Source organism: Lepidochelys kempii, chromosome 1 (genome assembly GCF_965140285.1).
Source record: "Lepidochelys kempii isolate rLepKem1 chromosome 1, rLepKem1.hap1, whole genome shotgun sequence".
NCBI classification, from domain to species: Eukaryota; Metazoa; Chordata; order Testudines; family Cheloniidae; genus Lepidochelys; species Lepidochelys kempii.
The window spans coordinates 231,026,592-231,051,374 of record NC_136380.1 but is presented as its reverse complement, the minus strand read 5'-3'; the positions used below and the strand labels follow the sequence as shown (position 1 = coordinate 231,051,374).

The 24,783-nt window shown below is 42.0% G+C and overlaps 1 protein-coding gene across 8 annotated transcripts in view; it reads left to right on the top strand.

The window, feature by feature from the left end:
• Positions 1–24,783, top strand: part of PPFIBP1 (PPFIB scaffold protein 1) — a 171,799-nt gene that overhangs the window by 84,606 nt on the left and 62,410 nt on the right. For all 8 annotated transcript variants that reach the window (XM_073317290.2, XM_073317257.2, XM_073317268.2 and 5 more), the window contains exons 2-3: positions 13,406–13,503; positions 16,580–16,785. In XM_073317290.2, the coding sequence (XP_073173391.1) occupies positions 13,440–13,503; positions 16,580–16,785 (270 nt within the window). In that variant the 5' untranslated portion in view covers positions 13,406–13,439. The remainder of the gene's footprint in view (positions 1–13,405; positions 13,504–16,579; positions 16,786–24,783) is intronic.

Here is a 24,783-nt window from a genome sequence, read left to right as displayed (position 1 = left end):
GTTACACCTCTACAGACAAAGAATGTAGGTCATATTTACGGGATAGGGAGCTATATCCTTGTATATAGTGTCTCTGAAAAGGACAAGGTCATGGTGGATAGGTAACAGGTAGAACATGATTCTTAGCTGTATAAGCAAGGGAACAGGGAGTGGGAGTGGAAGTGGTATTATCTTTGTCTGCAGCATTAATGAGATCATTACTGAAATGCTGTGTTTGGTGTTCACAGTTTAAAAAGGATACTGATAAATTGGGCAGGGTTCAGAGAAGAGCCATAGGAATAATTTGAGAACTGGGAAACCTGTCTTTTAATGGGGGACTGAAGAAGATTGATATAGTTATCTTTTTGAAAAGAAGTTTAACAGGCAACTTGGTTATAGTCCGCAAGTACCAGCATGGAGAGAAGATGTTTCATGGAGGAGGGCTCTTTAATTTATCAGACAAAGGCATAAGATCTGTTCTAGTCTATTGTTTTTTTACATTCTCTTCATCACTTTAGTATCTGTTCACCTCCCAGAAGTATGTTAAGTGTCTTTACTAACTCTTGTTATGTTTGATACTCTTGATCTTCTTTCTCCCTTTTTTTTTTTTTTCCCCTCCAATGGGAAGGAATCCAGTCTCATATATGACTCCCAATGAGCTCTAAAGGTAGCTCTAATGAAACCAAAAAGGCACAAAAAATTACAGAAAATTCCAAGGGCAGCCATCACTGACAACAGATGCTGCCATTTGAAAATGTAGTAGTGTCCTAAATTACGATACATCATCTTTGCATGAGAATTAACAATATAATTGATGTACTTTGGGGCTGTGGAGTGGGGCTGTGGCTTGGGGGGGGGCGCGGCATGGGAGATGTGGACAGGAATAAGGGGGCCAAGGCTGAGGCTGCAGCTGGGGGTGAGGCTGGGAGCGGGGCTGGTGAGAGTGGAGCTGCAGCCGGGCCGTGGTGGTGGCTGGCAGCTGGGCCCCCGGCCAGGTATGGGGCCAGGGGTGGGGCCCTGAACTGGGGCCATGGCTGGAAGTGAGACGGGGCTGGGTGGGTGCTCCCTCCCTGCCCCTCATGGGGCTGGCTTGGGCCCGCCATGCTGCCGCCCCCCCCCCGAATGTTTCTCTGTGCTCTCCTTGGGGGGTGCACCCCACGCTTTGGGGACCTCTGCTCTAACCATAATGGATAGCAACTATACTTTTGTGTAAGTGGGAGAATAATTTGATCCTGGGTGTATATAGGTGAGAGTTAATCATTTATATACATATCGGAATTACGAACACTTACATGAATTTGAAAAAGACCATGAGAACAAGTAATAGTAGTGTGTAGCGTTCTTGGATGCTCTGAAAGTGCTTATTGACGTTCCTTTAAACCTGAAAGCCATTTTACCTTTTCTGAGCTCAAAAAGAGAGAACAGATACCTCTCTAGATTCTGGCAAGTTTTGAAGCTTTCTCTTTCAAGAATTTCAGACATTGCTGGCTCTTCCTTAACAGAGAATGAATTCCCAAGGGGTTTCTGTCTGAATTCCCTTCTGGCCTTGGATACCTCCACTGCTTTTATGTTTCAAATTGCATACAGAGAACTCTTTGGGTGCCACTAACATATGAATATGTGGGCACTCCACATATTGTCTCTGCCCCTATGAGTAGTTTCTTTGTACATGTAGGGAGCTCAGACTTGAAATAAAGAAGATGATAGACACTGACCTTTCTTCCATTATCCACATCATTCTGAAGTCTGCACTCTCATCTAAAAGTTCAGGCCATAGTTTTGAAAAATGTCCACTAATTTTGTGTGCTAATAATTTTAAGACTGTTAGAGCCGCCTTTTCAAAGGTGCTGAGTACCAGAATCTGCCATTGACTTCAGTGAGTGTGCATGCAAAAGCAAAGGCACCCCAAACTAGGGGACATGTTTGAAAATGTTGCCACTATAGAAACATTCAGCATAGATAGTCTCTCGGGGAGAACGCTGTGAATAATTTTGAACATATGCAATATGTTTAAGCACATAATTTTTGTTTGGCATCTTCATTAAGGATCCTGAAGTCCTTATTCAGGCAGATCTCCGTTTGAAGCTGATGTGAGCTTTATGTGAATAAGCACTGCAGCATAAGCTCTCTGATGCTGCATATTTTGGCTTCCCTTTGCTTTTCTTGCAAAGCAATGTTTTCTTTTCTCTGTGGTTTGTTTTTCACTTTCTCTTGACGTGGTTTGGAATACATCTGCACTGGTGAGGTAGCCAGAAGGATTTGTGTGTCTTTGTACTGGAAGGTGAACTGCATAACCCTAGCAACCAGAGTAGTGGTGGGAACCAGCAGAAAGGATATTTAACAAGTAAGACCAAATATCTCCTTATATTTAACAGCCAGAGACATTCTGGAAATGTCAGCAACTGATAGTCATCCTAATTGATGACAGAAATAATTGCAGTTTGAAAGGGTCTCTTTTTCTTTAGCCTTCCTGAAGTAATATGTTGTTGTTCTTAGCCTGAACAAGGTGTTCAGCTGTGAACACTGGAATAGAGTCTCTTGAACTGATTTATATTTAAGAAAGGAGTAAGGATGGTAACACCGGTTTTCTTTTGGGAAGCGTGGCAGAGCTTGTCTTACATAGTCCCAGGGATAAAGTATTTTGAGAGAGATACGCACCTAGTGGACCAGATTAATTGCTGGTGTAGCTCCACTCATGTCAGTAAGATTGTATCAGGGATGAATTCCATGTGTGTCTCTTTGTCCATATGCAAGCGTCTGTCTCGCTCATCTTCTGTGTTATACGTATGGGCCCATCTATTCTTATGTTGTGATTTTTCCCTTTCCTCACTCACAAGGAGAAAGGGAAAATGGTTTATTCTGTTTGGTGTGGTGTTTGTATATTAGCTATGGATGACTGTCTGAACAACCTCATTAGTTAATAAAAGATTCCCAGGGACCTTGACTGCTTCACCACTCTGTGGGATTATTCCAGCTGTTTTTTCTCAATGTTACCTGGCTGTCTGGCTTTTCCTATTTTTCATTTTTTTGGTAGGGTTTTACCTCCTTTGGAATAAAGTAAATTAAAAAGAAAGAAACTGTTCTATTCATCAACAAGTATCTGTTCCGTTTACTTGCCAGTACATCATTCTTTCATATGCGGCCTGGTTAGATGCTACCCACTCTATTGCGAAAGTCAGCAATTCATCCTTTTAGTGTATCAGTATTACTTTTGTCCTTACTCTTATTGTATTTGTACTAGAAACATCAAGCAAGCAGATGACTCATTTCATATGCACAAGGCCACTATCTTGGTACATAAAATGGTTTGGGATGCTTGTCCCAAAAATTCATGCCTTGTATTCCCCTTTCCCTCTGCTTTATGATGTCCCCACATCTTTCCCTCTCTCTATGGTGCTTTGTCTTTTCTTACCTTGTTTTTGGTCTGCTGTAAATTCCTTGGAGTGCAGTCTTTGTCTTCCTTCCTGTCATTTGAATGCCATACATAGCAGTGGTGCTATGTAAATAATAAAAACTACTGTTTCTGGAGCAGGGGAAGAACACTTCCAGTTTTCTTGTTATCCCAGTAGTTTGACTTCCTCAAACCCAGATGAACCACTGTCTGGGGAGGGTGGCCAGTCCATTCAATTTAATTAAAGCTATCTTAGTTTTAAACTACCACTTTGTAGGGCTGAGTAGTCAGGGAAACAATATCTTGTCATATAGTCTCCATCTGTCTTTTACCTCTCAAAATTTCCTAGCCTGTGGCCTGCTCAGTTTGACAGCAGATGTTCTTTTAGAGGTGGCAAGAGGATGTTTGGGGAAGTCCTTTTGTTCTCTTTGGATTACAAAAGGCAGCGATATTTCCTCCTTTTACTTCACTGGACTTTATTTTTTAAAATTTGCCCCTTCTCCTACCCCCAGGGCAATTCCCGTTGTGGTAGCGATGGTGGGAGCTCTGCTTTATGGCTGCCTGTGTTTTAACCACCATGTTGTCCAACCCCACTTAGAGTAGGGCTAGATAAACCACGAGTTAAACCACTAGTGACCACCTGGGCCCTCTCTAGACTAGCGCTCTCACTAGTGCTGCTATTAGTTGAGCTGTATTGATGGTAGCTTTGGGGGGGATCTTTAAGAACAATAGTCCAGTATAGACAAAGTCTTTGCTCAGAAGAAAAACTTAGTAAGTGGGAAATATATTTATCTGAAAATTGTGAGATTCTTTTGCCCTGTGGAAGCAAAATGCTTCCATTTTTTATACCGTGGTGGGTAGTGCTTAGGTGCCCCAACCCCATTGTTTGCTAAGCATTGTACAAACATGTAACAGACAGTCCCTGCCCTAGAGAGCTTACATTCTAAGCATAAGATAAGAAACAGGTATTTGGGCGTGGGGGGTAACAAGGTAACAATGAGATAATGATTCTGCTCCTTACCAAAGCTATGGGCAGCATCTTGGCTTTCTTACATTGACTCTCCCTCCATGAGGTTTTTTTTATAGGTGGCCTGTTCCTGAGTTATGCTGAGCATGTTCTATTCCCATTAAAATAAATGGTAGTTCAGGGTACTCCGCACTTTGCAGTATAGGGCCCTTAGTCCACAGCACAATAGGGAACCAGTATTTTGTCGAGAGTGGAAGAAGTTCTGAGGGTTCTCTTTAAGCTCTCTGCCTTAGAGGACTCAAGATAAATCTAAAGATGACCATGCCCATTCTCTATTCATGAAGATTCTTATATTACGTTAGGGAAGGGCAAGAAGTCCTTAATTGTCTAGGCAATCCTCAAAGGAAGAGGGAGTTTTTTTCCTCCCTTATCAAACAAGTAGGCAGCTGACCCATAGATATTTTAGGGAAGATTTGCTATAATGGCAGGCAATAAATTGTTTGATCTTTATTGCTTTTGTACCTTATGCCAAAAACCTGCAGCTATAATTCTTTGATTTGGTTAGACCTTTTTATGTTCAGCTCATCCACGTGTTACTTTTTCCCTTTCAGAAATTACTGCAGCTTCTCAAACTTCGGTAACTAGGTTAAAAAAACAACACGTATGTCATTATGTAAGTTCAGTAGCCTTTATTCCATCATTCAAAGGGTATCCTTAAGGTTCAGATCCACTTCTTGCTGATTTGCTGCAAGAAGAGCTTTGATGGAAAAGAGATGATGCTCACTGGCCTTTTTCAGTGTAGCCTTTCAAAAGAGATAGCTGGCGGTCTGCAATAAAAGTTGCCTGGCAGGTGGTTTATACCTATAGATGACTATTGTGTAGGGAAACTTTAGAATTGTTTTGCTTTTTACACCAAAAATTAGATGAACAGCTTTCCTTATTGTTTACACTGGAGCTGAGTGCTGCCAATGATGCTGAAAATATCTGACCTTTGTTAAGAAGACACAGTGGCAGGGCATGCAAAAGGTTAAAATGATTCTCCCTCTCTGATTTTTGTTTAGCCTTGTGCTATATCTATGTTTATAGTAGAAGTGTTCTCTCACACAGACTATTTGTGTACCAGATGTAAGCCACAACAATCTAGAGTATCCCTGTGACTCATATCTTCATTGTGCTAGAATAGAAACTACAGTACCTCTCCGATTTCCATTGCTCTGACTCTGCAAAGTACTAAAGCACATACAGGAACTCCTCACTTAACGTTGTAGTTATGTTCCTGAAAAATGCGACTTCAAGCGAAACGATGTTAAGCGAATCCAATTTCCCCATAAGACTTAATGTAAATGAGGGGGTTAGGTTCCAGGGAAATTTTTTTCTGTATATATTAGTCTTTTGTCTGGTGAAAAAAATTTCAGAAAAAAATTTCCCTGGAACCTAACCCCCTCATTTACATTAAGTCTTATGGGGAAATTAGATTCGCTTAACATCGTTTTGCTTAAAGTCGCATTTTTCAGGAACATAACTACAACGTTAAGTGAGGGGTGTTCCTGTATGTGCTTTAGTACTTTGCTGAATCAGAGCCATGGAAATCGGAGAGGTACTGTAGTTTATATTCTTTAAAGCTGGTGTGTGTGTGTGTGTGTATGTGTGTGTGTGTGTATGTGTGTGTGTGTGTATGTGTATATATATATATATATATATATATATACACGCGCACACAGTATAAGTTTTAAACAAACAATTTAATACTGGTACACAGTGATGATTATTGTGAAGCTTCGTTGAGGTGGAGGAGTCAGAGGGTGGGATATTTCTCAGGGAATGCCTTACTGCTAAATGGTGAACTAGCAATTGCCTGAGCCCTCAAGGGTTAAGTCTCACTCTCTACAAGGCAGCAGGAAAGGAGGGAGGGCAGACAGACAGACACACACACCCTGTGTGTGTTTGAGAGATAGAGATGCACATTTCCCCTTTAAGTATGAAGAGTGGGGTCAGAAGTACACTGCCTTGTTAATTAGATCAGCAAGCTGAGACCTGATGCAGCTCCCTCTGTCCATGTATCCCCCCTGCTCTATGGAAGATGGGGTAAGCAGGGTGCAGGGGGGAGGGGGACACCCTGACATTAGCCCCCCTCTCCCCCCCCCAGCAAGCAAGAGTATCGGGGAGCAGCTCCAAGGCAGAGGGCAGGAGCAGCACATGGCAGTGCGGGGAGGGACAGCTGAACTGCAGGCAACTGGTAGCCTGCTGGGCAGCTGCTGCACAGGGAACTTAGGGGAGCGGGGAGCTGATAGGGGGGCTGCCGGTCCGCCCTGGTTCCAAGCCCCTAGCAGCTAGTTGCCACTGGCTGCTCTTCCTGCAAGCAGTGGACAAAGCAGGCGGCTGCCAAAGGACGTTAGAAGGGAGCATTGCACAACTTTAAACGAGCATGTTCCCTAATTGATCAGCAATGAAACAATGTTAACCAGGATGACTTTAAGTGAGGAGTTCCTGTACTTAACTTTAAGCATGTAGATACATTGCCTTTCTGGAACTACTGATGTCTTTAAAGTTAAGCACATGCGTACATGTATTGGCCATGTGACGTATAAATTCAGTGCATGTGTGTATAAACTCCCTTTCAACACAGTGGCTTGCCACTTTGGTAAAGACCACTGCATTTTTTTAAAAGGTGAACTTAGTGCTTCTGAAGGCATCCACATTGACATCCCAAAGATTCAAGTCTTCCAGCCATAAAAGATATGTCTACGCTGGAGCCAGGAGGTGTAATTTCCAGGTTAGGTAGGTGTACACGCGCTAGCTCTGATTGAGCTAGTATGCTAAAAATAGTGTGGCTGCAGCGGCACAGGGGGACAGTCCATCTGAGGCCTTAGCTATATTTAGGTGGCTAGCTGTGCAACTGTGGTTACTTGACAATTCGTAGCACACTCGCTCGATCAAAGCTATCGTGTGCATCTACCCAAGCTAGAAATTATACCTCCAGCTGCAGTGTAGACACACCCAAAGAGGTAAACCAAGGCATGGGAAGCAGCAGCTCAAACTTTCTCACACCAGTGTGATACAGACTTGGCTTGGAATGGAACCAGCCCTAAGGGCAAGATGGTAGTTCAGTTTTCATGGTCATTCAACCCTTGGCCTCTCCTCTGAGACTGTCAACAAGGATAACAACCATGTTGGTGGTTTTTGTGATGTGGCTGTGTTATTTTATAAAAACTGAACTGACATCACCACCTCATTTCGCATAGGACACCAGACAGCTTTGAGACCGTAATAACTTTTTGTCCCTACTGGCCTGGGCTGGAATTCAAGCCCCTTATTCCAGTGGCTCTCAACCTTTCCAGATGACTGTACCCCTTTCAGGAGTCTGATTTCTCTTGTGCACCCCCAAGTTTCACCTCACTTAAAAACTACTTGCTTACAAAATCAGACCTAAAAATACAAAAGTTTCACAGCAACTGTTACTGAAAAATTGCTTACATTCTAATTTTTACCATATAATTATAAAATAAATCAATTGGAATATAAATATTGTATTTACATTTCAGTGTATAGAACAGGATAAACAAGTCAGGTCACTATCTGTATGAAATTTCAGTTTGTACTGACTTCGCTTGTGCTTTTTATGTAGCCTGTTGTAAAACTAGGCAGATATCTAGATGAGTTGATGTATCCCAGAAGACCTCTGCATGCCCCCCAGGGGTACACAAAGATCAGTTTGAGAACCACTGCTTTATACCGTGATGGCCCCTTGTTGATCCAGTCACCCAGCAACTTCACTGTTATCCATACAGAATATGCTTCAAAGTACCCATCTGCTTCTCACCAGATTTTCAACTTTGGACATTAGGTGGTTAGGAAAAGGAGGTATGAGGAAAGTGTATCCCTCTCCGTTGACTCAGTAGTCTGAAATCTTGGGATCTTATTGCATGAATTGCTCTGCTAAGAGTCCCAGACAGTAGGGTTAGCCCAAATTTTCCCTATACCATCTTAAAGTTTCTTACTGATTTTGTAGTTAAGGCAGTGGACTGGGAGTTCGATCTGGGTTTAATCTCAGCAGTACCACAGACTTCTTTTGTGACCTTGGGCGAGACGCTGAAAGGACTGCCACTGACTTCAATGAATGTTGAAGCAGGCTTTTAATCTTTGTTCTTCAGTTCTCCATTTGTAAAAATGTGGATAAATACTTTTCTACCTCGGGGGTGGGTAGGTAGGTGGGTTTGAGGCTAAATCATTGTTTGTGAGCTGCTTGTATACTGTGATGAGGGCATCCATATATGTACCTAGATAGACAAGGATACTAAGTATATGCTTTTGTTGATTTCTGTGCAATTTCAGTGTAATAATAGCACAATAATTAATTGAACAGGAGTTGGTGGCCTAGTGCCCTAAACCTTAGATATAAGACAAAGGGGCCACGTATTCTTCCCTTGGTGTAATAAGCAAATATAGGGAGCTCTGAGATAAAATCTGAACCCAAGTGATTGCTATGTTGAATACAAGGATGTTTACGCAAGCGGTAAATACTATCTACTGTGTATAAATATTAGGGTTGTCAATCGCAGTTAACTCAAGCGATTAACTCAAAACAAATTAACTCTGATTAAAAAATTGTGATTAATCAAAGTTTTAATCGTACTGTTAATAGAATGCCAATTTAAATTCACTATAAATATTTTTGGATTTTTTTTACATTTTCAAATGTATTGATTTTCAGTGACAACGCAGAATAAAAAGTGTACAGCGCTCACTTTATATTATTATTTTTGGTTACAAATATTTGCTCTGTAAAAAAGAAACAAATGGTATTTTTCAGTTCACCTCATAGAAGTACTGTAATACAATCTTTGTTGTGAAAGTGCAACTTACAAATGTCGAATTTGTTTTGTTACATAACTGCATTCAAAAACAAAACAATGTAAAACTTTAGAGCCTACAAGTCCACTCAGTCCTACATCTTGTTCAGCCAATCACTAAGACAAACAAGCTTGTTTACATTTACAGGAGATAATGCTGCCTGCTTCTTATTTACAGTCCCATCTGAAACTGAGAACAGGCATTCACATGGCACTGTTGTAGCCAGCATTGCAATGTGTTTACATGCCAGATATGCCAAACATTCTTATACCCCTTCATGCATTGACTTATAGATTGCACTGTCTTTTATCTTTTTTACAGTGCAAATATTTGTAATAAAAAATAATATAAAATGAGCACTTTGTATTCTGCATTATATTGAAATCAATATATTTTAAAATATATTGAAAAATATCCAAAAATATTTATAGTAAATTTAAATTGGTAGTTTTATTATTAACAGTACAATTAAAACTTTGATTAATCACGATTAATTTTTTAATAATTTGACAGCCCTAATAGATATATAAAATCTCCCTTCACAACTGCAGGATGTTTTTCGCCTTGTGTAAGGTTTTTTTGTTACTTTCTAATAAGATATGTCAACTTGTCTCTGAGCTGCATGGAGCATTAGACTTAAAATGAAGGAAGGTAAGCTGGTTCATTAGGCAAAGTTCATTGGCTATAAATACTTATGGTGAGGGTTTAATTCTTCCCTTCACTTAGTTTAAAATAAGAGCCATAGAGATTTGAACTCTGGCACACCAGATACTCGTAAGATGGCTTCCACTTGTGCATTTAACTTTGCCCCCTTTTGATTCCTGCTGCAGGGTTTCACCAGTTGCCTTGGCTAGGCACAGTGGGGAGAGGCTGTGGCTGATCTTCTGGTCTGGGCCAGCTCTGATGCAGTCAGTTGAAATTGGTGCAAAGGAAGTGCCATCTTTAAGAGCCTCTTGTGTTGATTTTTTGAAAGTTGAGTGTTCTCATGAGCTAAAGGATAACAGGAAACAAGGATGAGTGGTTGCAGCTGGGAAAGTGGGAGTGATTCAACTAAGAAATTAAGTTTGAGGACCAAAACTTAAAAATACTGCTTTCTTCTTTAAATCACCCATTTAAATTCCCAAACTCCCAGCTTATCATCTTGGGAAGTATGTCCAGCATACTTAGCCTTCCAAGCAGTACTTGAAGAGTAGAGTAGTGTGTCCTTCCAAGAAAAGTCTAGTTTTTAAATCCCTCTTTATTCCTCAAATTCTAAGCATTCTGGGATTAGATTAATTGTGATGTAACTCCACTGTCTTCTCTGGAGTTCTTCCAGGGGACAATTTGGTTCACACACTGCTGACTCGTGTTTAAAAAAAAAAACAAAAAACAAAAACTAGAAGCACTCTCCTTATGTACAAGAAACTATTTTTGCATTTTTATTTGATAATTTATTTTATTTGATATTTATGAAGAACATTGGCATTTCTTTTATTTTGCCCCCATTTGTCATCATGTTTCTACAGACACAGTCACAATAATGCAAGTGATATGTATTTAGAACCTTTAGAGAAGTCCTAAAACTACACATGGGCTGTTTTTTCCCCTCAGTCTCTATTGACGTAATGCACGGAACACTAGACCCCCGACTTACCTGAACTTCCTGAAACCTGGATTATCTGCAGTTGGGTTCTTTCCCCCCAGATGCACCATTGATATAGAACAGTGTGCCCTGTTAACCAAAAGAGTTATTTCCTTTCTCATCCGCTGTGGGACTGTCTTTGATTTGTGAGGGACTACAGAAGAGAAGAGGGGTTGTGGGCCATGGGGAGCTGTAAAGCAGAGACTCAAGCTTACTGCTATCATTAAAGCTTCACCTGCAATATACTTCCCTTTTGGCAATTTTCAGTTGGCTATTAGAGCTTACTGTTTCTTCTGTGTGAGCTGTCTGAAGCATCACATGCCACTGCTGGTGGGAATTAGAGGGCCACCAATGTTCTATAATACAGGCAGTTGGTGCCTATGAACGTGACTGTGAACAGACCTGCCAAAGATAGAGACCAGCCCACCAAGCAAAGACTTGATTTTCCTAGCAGCTCAGTCGGGGCTTAGGTGAGATATGTCTGCTGATATTGCCAGTGATCAGGAAGGAAACCTGCTGCTTTGTAAGCTTCCTAAATTTAGAGGACACTGAGTGATGCTGTGGTAATTGGGCTTACAAATGTACCCTAATTTTAAGCTTAATTGTGAAAAAGTACATGAAAGTTCAAGAGATGTTGCAATAACCTATAAAACAAATGTTCATGGAAAGTAGTTGTATGTTATAAAAAGGTATGAAAGTGAGACCAAAAAAACTGAATTAGTCTAAGCAAAGAGGCCTATTAATGTAACTCAAAGACTGTTCAGTTTAGTAAAAACAAGAAATGTGGAACCAAAAACTAATGAACCAAAACTGATGCGTCAGATACTAGGCCTAATTGGTGGACAAAATAATGAGGGGATGAGCTACTCAACCCATGACTCCCTTTTTGGGTTCTTAAAGACTTTTTTGGGGGAAGGAATAAGAACAGAGTGAGGCTACTGGACCAACTTCGTCCTCATGACTGGTCCCCAGTGTCTTCTGGGACCCTAGCCTTCCTCATCCTGATCCCGAGAGATGTCCTGACCAGCCTGGGCCAGAGAGAGGGATCCAGATGGCAGCGCTAGCCCTACCCGCTCCATCTGAATCCCAAAGACCACTTGAAATAAAATGACAGGTTTCAGAGTAGCAGCCGTGTTAGTCTGTATTCGCAAAAAGAAAAGGAGTACTTGTGGCACCTTAGAGACTAACACATTTGTCTGAGCATAAGCTTTGGTGAGCTACAGCTCACTTCATCGGGTGCATACAATGGAAAATACAGTGGGGAGATTTTATATACACAGAGAACATGAAACAATGGGTGTTACCATACACGCTGTAACAAGAGTGATCAGGAAAGGTGAGCTATTACCAGCAGGAGAGTGGGGGGAGAACCTTTTATAGTGATAATCAAGGAGGGCCATTTCCAGCCGTTGACAAGAACGTGTGAGGAACAGTAGAGGGGGAAATAAACAAGGGGAAATAGTTTTACCTTGTGTAATGACACATCCACTCCCAGTCTTTATTCAAGCCTAAGTTAATTGTATGTGTTTCTGAAGTTTTTTTGTTGAAGAATTGCACTTTTAGGTCTGTAATCGAGTGACCAAAGAGATTGAAGTGTTCTCCGACTGGTTTTTGAATGTTATAATTCTTGACGTCTGATTTGTGCTTCAAAAACAGACTCCAATGAGAGACTGCTGAATTGGAATTCATTTGCAAACTGGATACAATTAACTTAGGCTTGTATAAAGACTGGGAGTGGATGTGTCATTACACAAAGTAAAACTATTTCCCCTTGTTTATTCCCCCTCCCCCCTGCTGTTCCTCAGGCGTTCTTGTCAACTGCTGGAAATGGCCCACCTTGATTATCACTATGAAAGGTTCCGCCACCTCCCCCCCTCCTCCCCCCGCTCTCCTGCTGATAACAAACAGCTCACCTTACCTGATCACTCTTGTTACAGTGTGTATGGTAACACCCATTGTTTCATGTTCTCTGTGTGTATAAATCTCCCCACTGTATTTTCCACTGAATGCATCCGATGAAGTGAGCTGTAGCTCACGAAAGCTCATGCTCAAATAAATGTTAGTCTCTAAGGTGCCACAAGTCCTCCTTTTCTTTTTTTGAAATAAAATGGGATGAGACTCTAACAACAGCAACAATAACAGTTCCAGCCCATTTCAACTCACTTCCCTCTTCCCCAAAAGGGCAGTTATTACCATCTAAGAGACCGTCAAACAAGATGGGAAGGTTTCCTTCTAAAAACTCTCTCCAGCTAAAGGAAAGGGAACAAGGGAGGTTGTTAAAATGAAATTTGAACTTAATATTTTTCATTGCAGATACTTTAACTGTTTTTTCCTTCTCTGTATCTTTAACAGGGTACAAGGATTTTTAATGGTGCGTTTGCCATAGTATTAAACAAGCTGAGGTCTCTGTATACCAAACCCCAGACCTTGTTTAGTACTATTTAATGTTGGATTATGTTAACACTTTTGACCGATGTATTCCACCCTAATTAATACAGCGGCGAAATGAATAGCCACTTGCAGACTGACTTGCATGGTTGAGCCTTTTGAAGAGTTGGTGTCCATGTAACGGAATTATCATTTCATTTCTTGTTAGGCTTTAGAAGCGAGTATCCTTGAGAAGCAGGAAGATGATGAGTGACGCAAGTGACATGCTGGCTGCAGCTTTGGAACAGATGGATGGCATTATAGCAGGTAAAAACATTATGCTATTTGTTTAACCAGTTCAATTCTCCTTTCATATGTGGAGGGCTGAGTTCAAGTCGAAGGAGGATGCAAATAGAACTGTGTTTGACTTCCTACTAACTAGTTTGTGAAACTCAAAGGATGCAAACAGATTTGAAAGAGGATGGCACAAATGCCTGCAAACACATAGTGCCAATGCAATTGCACCCTTTCTCTGATCTCCCTGTCACTATACTTCACAAAACCAGTGGGCAATGTGGTTCAACTTGAAGGACTGGAATTGCCAAGGATGTTTTGAATCAGGATTAGTGTGTGTTTGAAGAGTAGTGGGGTGTCAGGAAGGGAAAGCTTATCTAGTGCTGTACCTCATTCAAGTCTTGGGAGAAATTAATTAAATGGGTCTGGATGGGACAATTCAGATTAAGAACTGAATTTTGATCCCTTTGAAGTAGAGGGTTTTTGAATCAGGGCTTTGGTTTGGGCCTATCTCTAACTTTAATGTTTTCATAAGCATGAGCAATTCGCTCATACATTTTTACTGGGCTGGGGAGAGAGATCAAAAAGTATATTACTTCCTGAACTCTTAAAGCTGTGTCCAGTGAGCTGTGAAAAAAATACAATCATATAAAACAGAAACAAAGCAGACAGAAGTTTTTGGTTTGATTCCATTCCAGCAGAGCTATCCAAACAGCTGTTCAAATGGAAGAAGTATTCTGCGTAGGCAGCATCAGAGATATGAAGGCTTCAACAATCCCACATACAATAATTTCCTTTAAAAAGTTTCAAAAAGTGCCTGCTTTGCTGGAACTGACTTTTCTCCATGATGCTATCTCCTTAAAGACCTCTGGCACATATGTGCAGTGAATACAATGGGTCATAATGATGTCCTAGGATTGATATAGTCTATCTCTTAAAAAAAAAAAAAAAATCTTTAAGTAGGTATTAGCATGCAGATCTGGTCTAGCATCTGTATTATAAAGGGCCCAAGTAGGCTTGGACAGCATGGGGTTTAATGTAAAAATAAAGGGTGGTTATCAGGATGTTTAAGGCACCAAAGACTTAATTACTTATGTCTTTACAAACCTTTAAATAATATTGAAAACGAGTTGTTAATTCTGTCCTAACATCTCCTATACTTCTGCAAGGGATTTTTCTCTTTTTAATTTTCTCAAGGGGAATTAATAGTTGGAATGCTTGCATTTTTCAGACTGCCAGACAAATGAAGGCTGAAAAAGAAGTGTACATTCTGCATATATCTGCAATATCGAAACAGTTAACAACACAAAAGCTGATACTTTGTCGTTAATATGTCTCATTGTGTCTAGGCATTACAGTATTAAGTCGTTACAGATGTGACAGTCTCACATCAGTGTGTTGCAGTGTCGAGACAGAATTATCTAAGCTAATTTAAATCGGCTTTAACTGTGAATTTCTTCCCTTTTTTATTGAACCTTTAACTTTAAAGTGAACATCCTTTGTGTTAGTAAAATGAACCAGGGGTACTTGTGGCATGTTAGAGACTAACCAATATATTTGGGTATAAGCTTTCGTGGGCTAAACCCACTTCAGCAGATGCATCTTCACCTTATTGCAGATACAGACTAACACAGGTACCACTTGAAACCTTTGTGTTAGTGAATGATAACTTTTGCTTACTAATACTAATGTGTGAACTCCACGATATCCAACTTGTTTGGGCTTAGGGTTTTAATTTTAGGGGAAGTCATTCAGTATTTCCTTTCTCTCTATTTTTTTAAAGGCTTCCAAGCCCTTACATCAGAGTAACCTATCTTTTTGAGTGAAAAATGTTGACTGCAATTCCCTGTGGAACCCATCAGCTCTCTTGGGTCATGTAATCACCACAGAGTGAGACAAAACACTGCTAGGGCTGAGCATGTTTCTTCCACAGTATTCCCAACCTCTGGTAGCCTGGGGAGCTAGGGGACCAAGCTGTGCCTTGAACTCCAGTGTACTTTGTATTGGCATGTTACTCTGGTGCAATACAGTTCGTGATATATCATGTTAGGTTTCCTGTACATTAAAATTGTAGAAAAAATACAAATTACAGGTAGCAGCAGGACACCAGATGAGTATCAGTGAATAATTACCTATGTTTGTGCTGTAGATGAGCCTACATCCAAACACCCTTAAAAACTGGGAGGTTCAAAATCCAGATCCAGGTCTGAATTTTGTTGGTAATAATATTTGTCACTAGGAATCCCTGTAGGTGCCTAACCTCCTAGATCAGTGCTTCTCAAACTTTTTTTTCCACGGACCACTTGAAAATTGCTGAGGGTCTCGGTGGACCACTTAATGTTGAATGATCTTTCCAAATGTTGTTCATACCATCAGCTAACTATTGTAAAGAGCTTTGGATAAAAGCACTATATTAAAAAAAACTTAATACTTAATTTTTTTTGCTCTACAAATAAAAGCACACTACTCATATTTTAATATTAGTAGTCTTACCTTTCTAACGTGGTGGATGTGCCCTCTCTCTCTCTGCCACGGCAGCCGCCGAGCTGGGGCTGAGAAGGATGGGAGGGCGGTCTCTCCCTCTCCCCCACCACGGCAGCCTCCGACCTGGGGCTGGGAAGGAGGAGGTTCTCTCCCTTTCTCCCCCACCACGGCAGCCCTTGAGCCGGGGCTGGGAAGGAGGGGCAGCCGCAGCCCTGGAGCTGGGGAAGTCGCCACTTTCTCTGGCCGCCGCAGCCCTGCACGTCCCAAATTCCCCCCCACCCATCTTCTCACCCCACTGTCCCCTCCCACCTACTCCCTATTCCCCCCAAGGCCACCACCTCACCTTACATGTGCATCTTCTCCAGGGTCCAGGCACCTAATTAGTGGAGCCCATGCCTGCGCAGCTCCACTAATAAGGTGGGTGGCCCTTCATTCTTCTGTATGCAGTCACCTAGGGGTGCACCTTAGAGGGAACTATCTGTGGACCACCTGAATGGAGCTCACGGACCACTGTTTGAGAACCTCTGTCCGTCCTAGATGTATTATAGCAAGTCACATAATTGTATTTATATATTTATTTACTCTTGTGGCTTATCTAATGTAATCCTTGCTTGCTTTTGTCTAGGTTCCAAGGCTTTGGAGTATTCCAATGGTATATTTGATTGTCAGTCCCCTACCTCTCCATTCATGGGGAGCCTGCGAGCACTGCACCTTGTGGAGGATTTGCGTGGTTTATTAGAGATGATGGAAGCAGATGAAAAAGAAGGACTGCGATGTCAGGTCCCAGATTCCACAGCAGAAGCTTTGATTGAATGGCTCCAAAGCCAAATGGTACAATATCCCCTTGACTTTCTTATAAAATATTGGTGTCCTGTCTTACATGCTACAGCTGGTCAGAAAATGGGTTTTTATTTTCTGCAGAAAAATTCTGAATTTTCAGTCAAAAATTGAAGACCAAAATGGGAAATAATTTGCTTCAGAAAAGCTACTGTAGAGCCTCATGATCTCATTGTCCCTTATAGCCCGGGGTCCCTGGTTGGACATTTTCCATGATGCACCACAGTGTCTCCTCTTGGTGGGAAATTTTTCCAGTGATTGGGCATTTGATATTTTTATGGAAAAAATCAAAATTTTCTGTGAAAAGCAGACACTGTTAAAGAAAATTTTAGTTAGTTGAATTTTTGATGGAAATTTTTTGATCAGACCAACTGTTTATGCTTTTTGGTATTAATAATCTATCAGGAAAACTTTTAGAATGATAGCATCTTTAACTGACTGTTATGTTAGTTTAAGAAATAAATTAGTGGTATATCGTATTATTCAGCATAAATTGCATATTAGAGACCAAATCTGTTCCAGTTACCTTCTGTGCCTGTGAATTCCAGTTTTGTTATCCTTACCTTGAAGAAACCCCAGTGTGTACTTGGCAGGTTAATTTTTCCCTTGCCCGTGGCTTGTTACTACTGCATTTGAGAGCAGTGTGTTACTCTGTAGTAGAGTGTGACTTAGGAAAGCACAGAGGAAGTAATTATGCACAGCATATGAGAGACATAATTTAGGGCAACCTTTTCAAAGAGGCCTCAGCCTGACCACTAATTTTGCATTCCTAATCCCCTTCTGGTTGCAGTATTCCTGGTGTACTTGCTTGCGGGGGCAAGTGAAAGTCTTCCTTGTTTGTGAGTACCTTTGGTGCTGGTTTGGTGGCTTAGGGGAGAATACATATCTCAGGGGAGCTCTGGTGGTGGAAGTGAAAATGATATATTAGACCTCATACTTCAGCGTTTGTCAATCTCTAAGGCTATGTACACATTACCACATGCGTCAGTATAAGTTATGTCAGTCGGGTGCGAATAAGCCATCCCCGAGCGATTGTAAATTACATTGACCTAAGCGCTGGTGTGGAAGTTCTCCCGCCGGCATAGTTACCACCGCTCTCGGGGGCTGGAGTAAGTAAGGTGACAGGAGAGCTCTCTCCCATCGGTTTACAGTGCGTGTGCTGGCAACGCTACAGCTTTGTAGTGTAGCTATGGCCTAAGTGTTAGCAATCAGAATAACACCTAATGCAAGGAGGGGCAGGGAACAGATTATTCCACATCTACCTACTGCAAGGTTTCGCATCTTCCTCAGAAGGAGCTAGTGCTGTCCGCCATTGGAGACCAGATACCAGACTAGATGGACCTTGGGCGCATGGGAGGGGGAAGCGGGCAGTTCTTGTGTTCCTAAGACTGCATTCTGTTAGTAACATTCACAACACTGCATGCAAACTCAGTTACGTGTGCGAAATTAGAGGCCATTTTTGAATATTGGGCCCTGTAAGAATGTAATGCTTTTCATTGATAGAATTTGCTTCTGTTTGACTTCAGGTGCCATCTAGTGGCACATGTAGTTCTGTGAAATCTCAGTTGAGAGTTACTGGTCCTGGGAATAATACAGCTGCTGAACTTTTCTCTTATTGAAGGTTCTAGGAGGAGAGCTGTGTTTTTGAAGTAGCTTTTGCTTTATACTAGTCAAATGACCCAGGGCCTGATCTAAAGCCTGCTGAAGTCAGTGGAAATCTTTTCATTGACTTCAGCAGGCTTTGGATCAGAGCCCTCAGTGTTGAAATCTGTGATCAAGACCCAAAATGGCGGTTAACACACTGATGTCAGAAGGAAGAGATTGAATTATATGGGATTCAATTCTTCAAAATATATAAAGTTATCTATAATTTTAGCACCTTGAAGGTCTGTAATTTACAGTAATAACATCAACTCTAGCTAATATCATGTCTGTGTGGAATGGGGGTAAACATGGGACTTAATCATGTGCTGTCCAAGAAGTTGATTTATAATATTTGAATGCTTGTGAAAGGTGCTAAGTAAATTATATCGGTGATGAATGAAAAATCTCTGCAGGTAAAGCATGGGCAGTACAAGTTTGGCTGTACTGGCCTGCCAGTAGTATGCCTTATTTGTGAGCAGGAGGCGCCGTCTGTATCAGCAAGAAGATAGTTCCATCTCCGTGACCAGTTTCTCTGCTAACACTATCAATAAGGATGCCAAATAGTGCCAGTTTTGGTCGTGGTTTTGAGATGCAGATGTGCCTGCCTATTAGGAACTGAAAAGAAATCGCCAAACTCATTTCGCATAGACCACTGAACAGCTGTCAGATGGTAACAGCTTTCAAATACTGCTATCACAGGTGGAATTTGAAGTAGTGATCTAGCTGGGAAAGGGTCTGGATTAGCATTCCTCATATCAGGGGTCGGCAGCTTTCAGAAGTGGTGTGCCGAGTTTTCATTTATTCACTCTAATTTAAAGTTTCTTGTGCCAATAATAAGAATCCATGTGATTCATGCTGAGCTGCGCCCCTTCTTGGCCCTGTCTGCACCCCTCAGTGCCCCAGGCTGGGGCCAGAGGGCCACAGCTGGGGTTGGCTGCAGAGCCCCAGGTTGAGGCCAGGAGCAGAGCCCTGGGCCAGCAGACGGGACCCCAGGCTAGCAGCAGAGCCCCCCGGACCGGTGGCCGGGACCCAGGGCCAGCAGCGGAACCCCAGCTGGCAGGGGCCCAGTGGCCAGTACCCCAGGCTAGCAACAGATCCCCCCCCCCCCCCCCCCAGACCGGTGGCTGTGACCCGGGGCTGGTAGCAGGCTGAGCGGGGCTGGCGGACGGAACCGCAGTCCAGCAGCGGAGTCCACCAGACTGGTGGCCGGGACCCAGGGCCGGCAGCGGGCTGAGCAGGGCCAGCAGCTGGAACCCCAGCTGGCAGGGGCCCAGAGGCCCGTACCCCAGGCTAGCAACAGATCCCCCCCAGACCGGTGGCTGTGACCCGGGGCTGGCAGCAGGCTGAGCGGGGCTGGCGGATGGAACCCCAGTCCAGCAGCGGAGCCCCCCGGACCGGCAGCTGGGACCTGGGCCCGGCAGCGGTCTGAGGGGGCCGGCGGACAGAACTCCGGCTGGCAGTGGGCTGGCGGCTGGTACCCCAGGCCAGCAGCAGAGCCCCTGGGACCATGGCCATGACCTGGGGCTGGCAGCAGGCTGAGTGGGGCTGGCGGCCGGAACCCCGGCTGGCAGCAGAGCCCCCAGGACTGGTGGCCAGGACCCGGGCAGTGTGAGTGCCACTGAAAATCAGCTCTCATACCATAGGTTGCCTACCCCTGCCTCATATAGTTCTGTATAATGTGGTACAGTTAGCTGAGATTTCTTTCACTCCCACAATATTGAAATTGGCTGTCTCAAGTTATCCTCATGGCTCTCCCTGACCCCACACCAAATTGTTCCTGCTGTACTTACATGTGTAGCCCCTTTGGGATGACTCGCAAAGGAAGGAGAGCAGGATTCTACACACTAAGCATTTAAAAACAAAACGAACCTCCTGTTTCAGATGTCCTTTTTACACAAAGGACAAGTCGTTCAGTTAAAATATGGATGGGAAATATTTTAAGGAAACGGCTGAGTGTGCCAAATGGCCAGTTGGAACCAGCTGTACGTGTTGTGCAGTAACATCTGCTCATGGAGTTGTCTATGTAAAGTGATCAAGTAGTTTCCATTGAGGAATTCAGAGGTAAACTAATGTTTCCATTGAACAAAATGAACTCTTAACATCTCCATTTGAAATCCACAATGTGTTAATTAACTCAGCGGGGTAGCATCAAGATGCTTTTCTTGTCTGCTTTTCTAACTCCGGTGAATAAAAAAATGTGTGGTGGAAATCATGCAGGCATTTCCCTGGGTGCATGCTGGAAGTGGATGGATTTGTGTGATTAAACTTAGATATGGGCCCAATTATTCACAGTTTAGATCTGGATTCAGGCTGCTTCAAAGTTCAGAAGTATTGGGATCCAGGGTTTCAGTGTGTCTCATCATAGATGTAGGAAACAGCTGTGACGTTCATGACGCGATCATAACCTTTCCCGAGCTTCAGGGATTTTTAGTTTGTTGCTGATGAATAAAAATTCTCATTCTATTCTAATGTGTATCTACTTAATGTATATAGTGCCCAGGGCAAAGCAGTTATTCACAGTCTCTTTTCTCTGTAAATAGATCTGGTTTTGTTTCTCAGTGCTTTCCAGGTCAGATATGGCCAGTTTGCAAATAAATTAAAAAAAAAAAAAAATCTATTTCTAACTATGAGCCCCACAAATTGAAAGGCAGTATTTTTATCCTTCTTGCATATCATCATGGGTAATAAAGGTATTTCAAACCAAATTCTGCTCTTCATTGTACCACTGCAACTCTGTTGCTTTCAGTTTAAACTTGATACATAATTCTGTTGATGAAGCACAAAAGGGAATAGAATTCAACTCGCTCTTCCAGAGTTGGCTCCAAGGTGCTAATAAGAGTTAAATGCAGCAAAACCTTTTTTAGTCACTAAAGTCAGCAGCTCTGGCTGGGAACAGGTACACGGGAGCAAATCTCTTGAGTAAGGAGGTATACATTTTACCTAATCGCTTTTATGAGTGGAGCCTCACTTTAAGCAATGTAGAGTAAAAATCAAACGGAAAACAAAATCTAAAGACACCCCTCAGTCATAACTGCACCTTCCTCTTACCAGGACCGGCTTCCTCTCTGGGTAGCAGGCACTCTCAAGCTGCTAGCAAGTTTCTTAAAATGCTTTCCCATAACCATGAGCATCACCTCACTCTTCTCCTGAGTTGAGTTTTCAGATTGAAATCGGATGATTTGTTGTTGCTTTTTAAGTGATATTGATTGATTGATTACAGAAAAAACATGGTCAAGTTGAGTGAGTGTCCTGTACCTTTCTGGGATAACTCCCAGACTGTGTCTTGTTTAAAGATGAGCCTGGTCCAGAACCCCAGACCTAAGCTCCCCAAAGTTTAGATCCAAACCTTTCGTCTTTGGCCCCTCTCTAATGGTGGTAGGGGTGTAACTCTGCGTGTTTTTTATACAGAGGAGCCAGTGACCTGTAACAGCCAGTGACCATTTTTTAGCCAAGTTTCATGTTCACCATGGGTCAGTTCATGTGTATCTTCAGCTTTTGGTAATGAGTTGACTTGTGATGCTGACAATGATTTCCTGACTCCGTGCACGTAGTTGTTGCACCATGAAAAAACGCGGTCCTCTCACAAACTCAGCTACAGGTCCTGCCTCCTCTTTAATGAGTTAATTCCTTCAGAAGCTGGCCAGATTCCTGGGAGCTAATAAAACCAATAGTATTCTTTATGAGGGCATATTAGGTTTCAAAGATAAATTTGCTTGTCTGAGATAAGTGTACTGAAATAAATCAGCCCTTTTTAAGATGTGGAGTGGTTCCCATGTGGCAGAAGTAGATCACTCACCAAGAAACGTTAAAAGTGATTTATTCATGGAAAAATCCTGTATTCAAGTGAAGATTTATTTGATTTTCTTAGTGTAGACATAGGATAGATTTATTTGATTTAGACTGACTGGGTTAGATCCTGAAAGTATTTTATGATAGTATGTGGCACATGTAGTCTCTCACCCCTTGAGAACTGAATTCGGATCCTGACAGAGATCAAAGGTTGAAAGGAGTGTGATGATTCCATCCTCCCCCTAGTGGAAAGTGCCCATATCACAAATTGTCACATAATTGAGTTTTTGCTCGTGAGAGGCCTAGCTGTGGAGTGCTCTTTAACCACAAGATTATCCTCCTTTCTAGGGATTACTATCAAGTTTGGTCTGCCTTTGATAAAATAAGTGATTTGAGAATAGCAGGGAGCCATCTACCCTGCTGCTTTGGTTGGTACCTTTGATAAGTTAATGCATTGTACCCTGTTCTCAAGCAGCCACAAGGGCAGTATTGCGAACCCGAAAATCATGAGTTGGGGTCACAAATTCATGATTGTCTTAAAAATCATGAGAGTTCAATGAGTAAAAAATGTGGGGTTCTTGTCACCCGCCTCCTGGTGTTTGACTCTTTTAGAGTTCACGGTTTCAATACTTTTTTCTGACATCCTGAGGCTATAAACTTTTTTTTGTAATAAACAAAAGCTGAAATTTTCAGATAATCACAAGACTCCAGGAACTGGGGGTTTATACCCAGATATTTTGAGATTTGCAATAAAATTGTGAGAGTTGGCAAAAGTATGATGGGGTATAATTACTTATTCTGAATACTGAGCGGGTGGCAGTTCAAAACTTAAAACACTGAGGTATTTGGTATTGTTGTGAGGATACAACATAACCAGACTCCTAAATCATCTTCTCCTAAAACTTTAAATAAATCATGTTTGAGTCTTGAGACCGTTCAACTATTTTTTCAATTATTTTTCATTTTTGCTTGGCCTCTGCACTTGTGCGTTCCACCAACTCTTCCACCTATTAAAATAATAGTCCATCGGTAAAATCTGAGTGTCAAACCTGGTGTTTTTAACCATATTTATATTTTGATGCTTGTAAGCAGGAAACAGAATCAGAACCTCTATTTTTAACTGAATTATTTCCATTTAAAAGGAGGCTCGTCCTGATTTTGGTAGAAGCTGTGGAGTTGAGACGGGAAGTGCTTGTACTGCAACAAAAGAGGTTAAGGGAGGCTTTATTACTCTCTGCCAGATGAGCCAGTGAGATGGGGAAGGGGGAAATGACTAATGGAGGAAAATTGATGAGGCCCTTGGGTATCTCAAAGGGGAAACTGATCTTTGTGGGAAAGCACCTAGTTTTCTGAAATTGTGTAGTGCGAAGGGAAGGGGCTTTGGTGCCTCAAATTTGAACAAATTAGGCTCTTTGGGGGGGTGGGGCTTTGATGTCTTAAATCTAGTGAGAAACTGCTTTCCATGGATGAGGGAGCAGGCGCCCTTCAGCCTCCCTTCCCACCCTAGCTCCACATTCTATACGATCTCCAGGTAGATGAGGAAACCTGGTCATTGCTAGCTTTCCCACAAAAATATCTGCTTCAGGAAATCTTGATGGCACACCCTTGTGCGTATTGTGGTACGATAGCTCTCTGCATCACTACTGCTGCAGCTTTTGGTCTCTCAACTAGACACAATGTTCGGTCACATCTGTAAAATACACAAAGATAAATGTGACCGAAATGGAGTGTAACTGGAACATTCACAAGCACTGTGCTTCACTAAAAAGGGTAAGAACATCCTGTTTTTCTTCTGAGTCGTGCTATTTGTTTGGGTAACAAACTATAGCACTATTGCACATAACACTATTACAGTAAGGGTTGCATTTTTGTGTTGTAGCAGATACTGAATTGTGACTGAAGGAATTAACCATCCTGAAATAGTGTCCCCTTCCGATCTCAGCAGCTGCTTTATTTATTTTTAGAAATGTTTCAGGTGAATTGTAAGGTTCTGTTGACTTGTTTTCAGACTTTCTTCTAAGTTCATTTTTGGGGGCGGGGGTGGGTGGGGGTGTTTCACTTGCATTTCTGCTAAACCTTTTAAAAGTAAAATTAGTTTAGTGTATTTTTCTTCTTTATGATGAAATCTCACAGGCATGTCCAGTAAACTTTTAAAAGTATGCTGTTTAATAGTCGATCACAATGATTATAGCTGGCTAATTTATAGCTGTGGTGAAAATCACAAGGGTTATAAGGAAGAAGAGTTCAAAGGAGATGCAGGCTTGAGAGAGAAGAGGTGGACTTCTGTGCATACTAGTTAAACTGATTAAGGTAGCGGAAGCTATAGCTAGATATATAGGGCTTGATCCAAAGCCTATTAGAGTCAATGGGAGGAAGATACTGTGTATATGATTGTGTGATGTGGTATAAAGGTTTCCTCAGTTTGAGTCTGAGATTTACTCATGAATGGTGAAGCTATTCATGATTTTTGTGGGTCATCCCAAATGAATGTCAGTAATACCTTTTCTGACACAGCACACCATCCTGTGAGATAGGAATAGGGGGTTAATGGTTTGGTGG